General features: G+C 34.9%; 1 protein-coding gene across 1 annotated transcript; it reads left to right on the plus strand.

Moving 5' to 3' along the window:
- The first annotated feature begins 5,037 nt into the window (after positions 1 to 5,037).
- On the plus strand, positions 5,038 to 6,958 carry LOC120087040 (late embryogenesis abundant protein D-34-like). The gene is made up of 3 exons (XM_039043883.2): positions 5,038 to 5,364; positions 6,432 to 6,719; positions 6,800 to 6,958. The coding sequence occupies exons 1-3, from the start codon at positions 5,038 to 5,040 to the stop codon at positions 6,956 to 6,958; spliced, it is 774 nt and encodes a 257-aa protein (XP_038899811.1).
- The last annotated feature ends 3,915 nt before the right edge of the window (positions 6,959 to 10,873 follow it).

Consider the following 10,873-nt stretch of genomic DNA (forward strand, 5'->3'; position numbering starts at 1 on the left):
TCAGCAGTAATCCAAATGGTGGTAAACCACACTTCAATCCTTCATACAATGGAAGTCGACAGTAGGGGAACAGCTCCAAAGGCAGTAACAACAATCACAATCCACTTAATGGACAAGGAGGTGGTCGTGGTCGAGGAAGAGGCCGCAACAATAACTCCAACAAACCAACATGTCAAGTGTGTGGTAAGTACGGTCACTCAGCCCTAGTATCTTATCATCGTTATGACAAAGAATATTCACAGAGTACTGAACAAGGTAGAGGAAACCAAAGGTCAGTCGGCCCCAACAACAATACTATTGCCTTGTTCATGGTAGCTCATCCCTCCAACCCCTTTATGACCACAACAGAAATAGTAACAGATCCAAATTGGTACATAGACAGTGGGGCTACCAACCATGTCACTCTAGGCTACAACAACATCAATAATCCAACTAAATATGGAGGTAATGAATTGGTAACTGTAGGTAATGGTGAATAACTACACATATCTCACACTGGTCAATCTTGCTTGTCTGATGGAAGGAATGAATTTATCTTGCATGATGTCTTGTGTGTGCTAACATAGCCAAGAATCTCATTACTATATCAAAGTTAGCTCATGATAATGTTGTAGTTGTTGAATTTCACACTGACTGTTGTGTCATTAAGGACAAGGATACGGGCAGAACATTGTTGAAAAGGGAGCTTGACCGAGGGCTATACAGACTTCAAGGGGCTAAAGTGATACATGAGACTACAGAGAGCCAATTAGTACAAAAATAACAAGTCAATTGCCTTAATTCTATCAGGAGTTAGGATCAATGTAGTTGGATCAAGAGCTATTTGGCATAGGAGACTAGGACATCCATTCATAAAAACCTTAGAATATGTGACTAGAGAATGTAAACTTCCTGTTAAATCAAATGAAGGAAATGAGTTTTGTCAATCTTGTCAATTGGGAAAGTTATCTGCCTTACCATTTCCTAATTCTCAGTCTCCTGCTTCTAACATGCTTGAATTAATACATACTAATGTATGGGGGCCTACTCTTATTGAATCTACTAATGGATACAGATATTATATTTCATTCTTAAACAATCACAGCAGATATGTGTGGCTATATCCTCTGAAATAGAAAAGTGAAACACTGGCAGAATTTTAACACTTCATACAACTAATACAAACTTAATTCAACACCGGAATAAAGAAATTACAGTCAGATAATGGGAAAGAATATGAAAAAATATACCATCTCTGTCAGTCCAAAGGAATTTCAGTTCGAAAGTCCAGTCCGTAAACCTCAGTAAAAAATGGCAGGGTCGAGCGCAAGCATCGACACATCATAGAGACAGGGCTCACCCTGCTTGCACAAGCATCCATGCCCTTAAGCTTTTGGTGGGAGGCATTCTCCACTGCTTCCTATCTCATTAATGGCATGCCTACCTCAGTCTTGCAAGGTAAATCACCCACTGCCATTTTATTTGGTTCTAACCTTTATTTTTTAATCTTAGGACCTTCGGGTGTGCCTGCTACCCATACCTACGGCCTTATCACAGTCAAAAATTCCAATTACACTCAGAGAAATGTGTGTATATTGGTCCCAGCTCACATCATAAAGGGTATAGATGCCTCAGTCCATCAGGCAGGATCTATACAAACAGACATGTGAAGTTTGATGAAAAGGAGTTTTCGTTTGCAAATCAATCGTGCACCACGATCGTCCAGACGACTGGGCCAACGATCGCTAAACAACCATCATTTAGTCCGATCGCCCAGACGACATACCTTACAAGAGACACCACAATCGCTGAGACAACATGATCGCACAGATGACAGACAATACGATCGCTCAGCCCCTATCGTTTAGCACGATCGCTCAGACGACAGACAATACGATCGTTCAGTTCCCATCATGTGGAATGATCGCCTAGATGCCAGACAATACGATCATTCAGTCTCCATCGTTTAGAACGATCGCTCAGCCGAAAGACAACATGATCGAGAACTCATCGTATAGAACGATCGCACAGGAAAAAGACAAAACGATCTCCAAATCCTCACGTGTAGATCGATTGTGCAGACCAAAGACAAGATGATCGCAGTAAGTCCATCGATCGTGGACAGTTCATCGTCCAGCACGATCGTCCAGGCGACAACCCCACCCATACCTACACACCTCAATGAATCAATAATCCCGAGTCTTCAACCAATCCTCAAAACTCTACCTCAGACATCGTCTCTCCCTCAAGCGCAACCAGCCTATCAACCAGACCAAACCTTACACTCCACAAACCAAACATCCTCACAACAATATGCATCACACCAACACCCATCTGAGACCCTACCTCAAACATTCTCTGAAGATCATATCAGTCCAACCCTGCCTCATATATTACATCTTCACTCTACCTCAGCCTCTGCAAGCTCATCACAGCCAACCATCCCCTCCCCTCCCCAACCTACTCCGACTCATCCTATGATCACTCGAGAAAAAGTTGGCATCTTTAAACCAAAGTCCTGGTTAACAAGCAAAGCAACTGATTGGTCTCAAACAGAGCCCACCAAAATCAATATAGCACTTGCGACCCCTCAATGGAAAAAGGCGATGGATGAAGAATACATGGCACTGATGAGAAATAAGACATGGACACTAGTTCCTCTATCTCCATCTCAGAATGTTGTTGGGAACAAATGGATATTTCGCCTCAAAAGGAACATGGATGGCACAATACAAAGGTATAAGGCCCGACTGGTAGCCAAGGGCTTTCATCAACATCATCGAGTCGATTTCTTTGAAACATTCAACCCTGTGGTGAAGTTCTCAATGATCCGGGTAGTCATCAGTGCTGCTGTAACACACGGTTGGATGCTGAGGCAACTTGATTTCAATAATGTATTCTTAAATGGACGACTAACTGAGGAAGTGTATATGAGCCAACCATCGGGATATGTAAGCACTCAATATCCAAAGCATGTTTGCAAGCTGACAAGGCAATATATGGTCTGAAACAAGCACCACGAGCCTGGAATACTGCCCTCAGCTCCGTTCTCAAACAGTGGGGATTCTATCAGTCAAGATCCGACACCTCTCTATTCATCTACTTCAAAGAAGGATCCGTAATATATCTTCTTGTCTATGTGGACGATGTCAGTCACAAGTAACAATACTAAACTTACTGAATATCTCATACAAACACTGGACATACATTTTGCACTTAAAGACCTGAGCCTAACTTCGATATTTTCTAGGATTCAAGTACACTATATTGAATCTGGCCTTCTGATAAATCAGTCGAAGTATGTTGATGATTTACTACAAAAGCTTAATATGTCTAATGTGAAACCAGTACTCTCACCAACAGTCCAAGGTAGCAAACTGTACAAAGCTGTTGGCCAACCTCTGTCTAAACCGTTTATATATCGAAGTACTATAAAAGCTCTTAAATACTTAATGCACACAAGGCCGGACATCACATATGCTGTCAATCAACTCAGTCAGTTCCTTCAATCCCCAACTGATGTCCATTGGAAAGTGGCAAAAAAGGGTACTTCGGTATATCAGTGGCACCAAACACTATGGAATATACTTTCAACCGAGCCCTAACCTACACATCTCTACCTACTCGGATGCCGACTGGGCCTCTAACCTTGATGACAGAAAATCAGTGGCAGCCTACTGTACTTTTGTGGGAAATGACATCGTCTCCTGGTCCTCGAGGAAGCAAGCAGTGGTAGCAAGGTTGAGCACCGAATCCGAATATAGAGCACTTGCTCATGCCACCTCAGAAGTCCTCTGGCTTCAACAACTACTAGGTGAGATGAGATTACCGTCCAACACTAGACCAACTATATGGTGCGACAACCTAGGAGCAGGAGCCTTAGCTGCAAATCCGATGTTTCATTCTCGAACCAAACATATCGAAATTGATCTTCACTTCATCAGAGACCATGTTCTCAAAGGACACATCAATATTCGCTATGTACCATCGACCAACCAACTTGCTGACTGTCTCACAAAGCCACTCAACAACACACATTTCTATACATTATGAGCCAAACTAGGAGTACTTGAAGTACCCTCTAGTTTGAGGGGGAATGTTAGAGGAGAAATTAGAAATGGAAAAGGAAAAGCCAAGGTGGAGGAAGAAGGGATGACTCACCAAGTTAGTTAAAATTTGTTTACCACTCACCAATCATATTGTGCCACTTGTAATATTCTTATTCTTTTGTATCATTACTATTGTAAGAATTAGGGAAAACTTGTATAAAGTAATAGAGCTGTAGCATTTAAGTATTCATTGGAAATATAATACAAAAGGAAGGAAAAACAAAGGAAAGGGAAGTCCAAAGGACGTATTAATTCCCAGCCAACTTCGATCTTCAACTTATAAGTATAGTTGACCTAAGATCGTCCTCGTAGAGTTTTGATATTGCATTGGAATTATCTTTTGACTTACTAGGTTGGGCATGCAAGGACATGCCTTACGTGGTATTTTACCCAAGTCAACCGTCTTTCTCTGTGCCTATTTTAGTCCTAACTTTCACTTTTAGTCTAAATTATGTTATTTTCTTGACTGCTAAATATTGATCATCTCCATTAATGTAAATTATACATATCAATGAATTTCATCTTAAATCAATTTTTATATAGGAATTATTGGTGAAAAATCAAATGAAAAACTACTTAATTGCAGTTCAACTAAATTTAACTTTTGAAATTAATTAAATAAAAAAATTAGTTAAATTGTTTTTATCATTTTATTATTGTGAGATTTTTCTCATTTTTTCAATGTCTTAAAATATACAACAGATGTAGAATGTTCCTTAGTTCAACCCCTTCATCAATTCCACGTGTCAATCAACCATGCTGCCATATGTGATATCCACGTGTACATACTCCAACCATTCTCTAAAAGCTCCTCATTTTCCTCTCAACACCTGTATAACCCCCCCTCAAATTTATCTTACAATCCCATGTGTATATATATTATATACAACCTCATTAAATTAACCAACTAAATTTCGACCGAACCAAAGAAAATAGACGACCAACAAATATGAGCCAACCACAGCCTCAGAGGCCCGCCGGGGATTACCAGGATCCGATCAAATACGGCGACATTTTCGACGTCTCCGGTGACTTGGCCTCCAAGCCCATTGCCCCTCGTGATGCTGCCACCATGCAGGCCGCCGAGAATATGGTCCTCGGCCAGACTCCTCGCGGCGGCCCTGCTGCTGTTATGCAGTCTGCTGCGAACATCAACGAACGCGCTGGCCTTGTCGGTCACTCCGACGTGACCGATGTCGCTCGAGATGAAGGTGTGACTGTGATTGAAACCGTCGTTGATGGTCAGCGATTCGTCGTTGAGTCGGTCGGTGGACAGGTAGATTCTAGTGATTTTAAATGTGTATTAACATATTAATGGAAGAGAAAAAAAGATTTACCCTTGGATTAAGAGTTGAATATATATTTGAAATATGGTTTGTATTTTTTTCATTGCTGTTAAGTCATCTTTCTCTTTACAATCAGAAAACAAATACTTAAATTTTAGTCAAAATTTAAAAATTAAAAAAAAAAAACTATTTTTAATGGTAATTTTGAAAATATTTTCAAATAAGATAAAATAGTATACAATAATACTCTAATAGAATTAGTTTTCTTAAAAAAAAAACTAGGGTAATTTTGAAAATATTTTCAAATAAGATAAAATAGTATACAATAATACTCTAATAGAATTTGTTTTTTTAGAAAAAAAGAAAACTATCATAAATGTCTAGCACGGTATAAATAAATTGGTTATTTTCTATATTTGAAAACAACCATTTTTCAAAATATTTTTTAGTTTCAAAACTGCAAAAACTAAATACTTTTTGTTATGTAGAGTTCATAAACTTGATTTTTAAAAATAAAAAATAAAAAATGAAATAATCTTCCAAATTTTTAATAATTCTTACTGAAATGGTATTATTAAGAAACACAAGATTAACGCCTTAATTGATAGACTATTTTACATTTTGAAAATCATATATGTTAGGTTTATCCATACTATTTTTCTTGTGCCTTCCCTTAAAAATACATTTAAATTTCTTAGTGGAACACATAAGAAATCAAATTTTGAACCTACCTCCTTAATCTCAAAATTTAATTTGGTTTTTAAAAATATGTTGAAAAAGTTGGTAATAAAGCGGAATGTTATAGATATTAGATAGACAATAGTTACTATCAACTTAATTTTTTTTAAAAAAATGACTTTCATACGAGACTAAAATATTTAAAAGTTGGAAAGTGTTACTATTCCCATATATCTAGTGGAGATATTGAAACATAAATCCAAACGTTTTTAAAAAACTCATGTTTATTAAAACTATGTATTCCAAATACATGTTTAGAACCAGATATTTGAGCAAATCATAAAAAGAAATGAAGTTTATTGATTGATTATCTTTATAGGTGGTGGGACAATTTGTCCAACCAGACGTTCCAATGAGATCTCGTGGAGCAACACTCGACAACGATTCAATCACCATCGGGGAAGCTTTAGAAGCAAGTGCAGTCAGTGTGGGAGACAAGCCGGTCGACCAAAGTGATGCCGCTGCAATCCAAGCAGCCGAGGTTAGGGCCACCGGAAAGAACGAGATAATCCCCGGTGGCATAGGGGCCGAGGCTCAGTCGGCTGCCACCCTCAACACTCAGGCCATGCGGGACGAGAATAAGACCACGCTTGGCGACATTCTAACTGTAAGATGTCTTAACCATTGGAGTTATGTTGTTTTATATTTTTTTAGATGTCTTAAAATATGTTTGGATAAATTTAATAGGACGCAACGCAAAAGTTGTCGGGGGATAAGGCGGTGACAAGGGAAGATGCAGAAAGGGTAATAAGTGCGGAGATAAGGAACGACCCGGCAATGGCGACCACGCCGGGAGGTGTGGCGGCGTCGGTGGCGGCTGCTGCAAGGCTTAACCAACAGGGATAGCTGGATGTTGTGTGTGTATGATATCTATATATCCATATGGTAGTATGTTTTTGTTTTGCTTCATTTTATTATGCATTTCATGAAGTTTTCAAGTGGTTCCTTCAGTTTGTAATGAGTTAGGTGCTTCTGCCTTGTAGTCTCTTCTTTTTGTTTTAGAGTTGTTGTATAATCATATAGTAGTTTGTATGTGTGTGGGCTTAGATTTATCCAATGGGCTAATTTAGTGGAGATTCATACTTGATGACATTTGGGTCCATCTATTTTGATGCCTGCCTAATGCATTTAGGACTTTCTACATAGATAGCTCTTAACATTATTAACATCTATATTACAAGGTTTCCTATTGCTTTCATAATATGATCTTGTCTATTTTGAAAAAATAAATTATGGGTTTTGGTAAATGCAGTTAATTATCTTCATTTATATAATTCTAATCACTCCTTTCCTTAACAAAATATATATATATATATATTAGTTTATGAATATGTGGTGAAAAGTAAATAATTCATTTTTAAAAATATATTTATTAGTTTATGAATATGAGGTAAAAAAGTAAATAATTCATCTTTTTTCACAATTTTTTAGCAAGTACATAGGAAATATAGAAAGTTAATAATCTCAAAAAATAGAAAAAGATCCATGAATAAATACAAAATCCTTCATGGTTGAGTTTATAAATACAAATCCTTCATGGTTCGATTGAAGTATATCTCAAGCCTTAACTTGTTTATAAAGTGGTAAGTTTCTCGAATTAATTTTTCATTAAATAATGAATTTGATTGAACCCGAAATATTTTGTTTGGATTGAAAAAAAAAATCGTTGTGGAGGATAAATGATAGAGAAGTTATAAATTAAAATGAATAGATATACATTATTTTAAATTTAAAAAAATTAAATTTTTTAAGAATTAGGGAACATACCTTTGTAGTCCGAAGAGATGTGTTCGGTCTAAAGAGAGATGTTTAATTTTCAGAAATGGGAGAGGGAGGCATATATTTTAATGTTATGTTTTTATTATTATTATATAAATATTATATTTAAATTTTAAATTTGATTATTTATCAAAGAATATTCAATTTTGATTATTTATTCGGAAAGGAATAGATTATATATGTGAATAATTTTATTTATATTTATTTTTTTATTAAAAAATTAATTAATATTTTTAGGTATGAATAATTTATCTTTAAATTTAAATTATCAGGTAAAATTTATTTTAATAAGTAATTTAATTAAAATTTGTGGTAAATTAATTGGTTTTTAAAAAAAAAAAATGAAAGGGAAAAATTTTTTGCAGGTACGAATTTTTCAGGAAATCTTCACTTGATTTTGGTGGATAATTCTTGAGAATGGAAAATGAAATGGAGAATAGCTACGGGATGAGGAGGAGTGACATCTTCGATTCTGTCTTGTCTCGTAGACATTTCTAGTCTTTTATTTAAATGAATAGATGTATTTAATTGGATCATTTATTTATCGAGGCTAAATTATGGAAATTTGTTCACGTTCTAATTTCAGTTTATACGAACATCTCGTTTAAGTGGGTGGACACAATAGATCATCAAAGGAGTTTAAAATGAAGATAAAAGGAAATTTTGATTTCTTTGAACGTCAAGTAAAATATACTATTTGAATCAAAGTAGCATTTTATGGTCATGTCTGTTTTGGTATTAGAAATCTGTTCCAAAACATTGCTCAACCTGCTGGAAAGGTTATACTCGAGTATGAAGTGTATTTTGTACAATTGAATGCTTTACACAATGGACGAGCTTGCTGGAAAATTTCTTAACTTGAAGTTTTAATATTTGAGTCAAGTTCAAAGCAATCCAAATCAAAGTCATAACTCATAGCATATTTTATATAGATCAGAACATATAACATTTTTAGTAGCATAGAAATTGAATTTCCATATTAAAAAAAAAAATTAGCAAGGCATACAAAGTATACAGCAAACAACAAACAGAGTAGCTTACAAGTAAGAAGTTTTCTTCTTTTCTTTTTTTGGGGTAAAAGTATCAATTTTGATGATCAACATGAGAGTAGGATCAGTCTTCATCTCATAACTAATGAAATCATCGTCAATATTAAGAATAACAAAAGGAAAAAAATCTTGACTTTGCCATTAAGACAAAACTCCAAGTGGTGGCCATCGCCATGGACGTCCAAGGGATGAAAATCTCTGCAAAAATCCCATTCGGAATCAGACGTTGTAGGAGTGAATCTAATCATCAACTTAATCAGCAAGTCATCTCAGCAAATAAACAATCTAGATAGATTTGTTACTTAAACAATTCATTAATGAAGGGGTCTCTAAACTAGGGATTAAACTGATTAATTTGAAATTTTAAGAACCAAATGCACGTATTTATGGAAACTCGAAGGTTAAAGACTATACATTTTCCTTAAAATTAATAATAAATTCAAACTATTTGAGATTGATATAGATTATTTTTAGTGAACTTGTGAACTAACTCAATCCATAAATTTGTATATAGGTGGTGTTATATTTTTTTAGCAAGGAAATATTTGAAAAAATAATAAAATAAAAAATGAAATAAAACTTATGTTAGTATAGAAATGAGATTGGTAGTGAAAAAATATTATTGTCTGGCTGCATGCTATGTACCTCTGTTTCATCCAATTAAAAATTGATGATAAATTTTTTTTTTCTTTTTTTTGGTATGTCTAAAAAAGGAGAATATGCCTTGGAGTGGAAACTGATTTGAAAGTACAGATAATGCAAGTACAATAGATCCTTTTTGTAGATTCCATTCAATGCAAGTTGTATAGATAATATGGCTGTTTGCAAAGGCCTTGTTGTTCTTGTTCTCAGTACACAAAAAACCAAAGACCAACAGCTAAGGTCTAAGATCTTCAATATATATATCCCATTATCTTTTTTTTCTGTGCTTTAATTAAAAAAAAAGTTCCTTCTGGCTCCTTAGAAACTTCTTGGTTTTGTTGTTATTATATTCACTTTGCTAGCTAATATGAAATCTTAATCATTTGGTTCTGGCAAATGCATTATCAGATTTGGTCATGTTTTGTAGATTAAATTGTTATATTTGTATACATTGGCCTATAAAATTTTAATTCATATGTCTTATCTTTAATAACCATAATTACAATAATAATGTGACACTCTATTTGACATAATTTTGATGAGGTGATGTGATCTTTTAAATTAAATTGTGTAATGAAGAATCGATGTTTAATCTCAAGATCAAAAGTATAAGCTAACAATTGGGGATGAAGGATCCAACTTTTGACTTTTTAGGAGGAAGGCTATGTCAATTACTATTGAACTAAGTTCACTTTGGTGATAAATTGCTTCATACGAAACACTTATTGGGTTTTTTATGCTTTTAACAATGACTAAAACTTATCATTTAGAGACTATTTAGGAAGTAGAATCGCTTATGATAGTATGTGATTGTCGTTTTAACCACTCTGTGTTGTAAATAACGCTATAGTTTAAAAAAAAAATGCGCAGTAGATATTATCAATCAAGGTATTATACATCTTCTATAAAGGCAAAATCAAAGAAAACTTATTCTTGAACCCCTTTCAAGCTCATGTCACGTCGAGATACTGCAGAAGAAAAAATTGCAAAATCCGATCCAATTTATCGTAATCGATTAGTTAACAGTTGATTAACCGTATTCTGAAACACAGAAAAAAATCATTGTTATTACTACCCCATATTGAATTAAAACAATATCTGTAAATGATAATTTTTAGGCTCCATTGGGTAAATAATTTATTTTCATTTTGTAACCATTTGATTTTGAAAATTATGTTTATTTTCTCTCCATTTCTTTACTTCTAAGTTAAACTTTAAGTCCTTAATCAATTTTAAAAGAAAAACAAAAGTTTTCAAAACCTATTTCTAGGTTCCGTTTGGCAACCATGAT

Source organism: Benincasa hispida, chromosome 9 (assembly GCF_027475165.1).
Source record: "Benincasa hispida cultivar pf3 chromosome 9, pf3_genome.v1.1, whole genome shotgun sequence".
Taxonomy (NCBI): domain Eukaryota; kingdom Viridiplantae; phylum Streptophyta; class Magnoliopsida; order Cucurbitales; family Cucurbitaceae; genus Benincasa; species Benincasa hispida.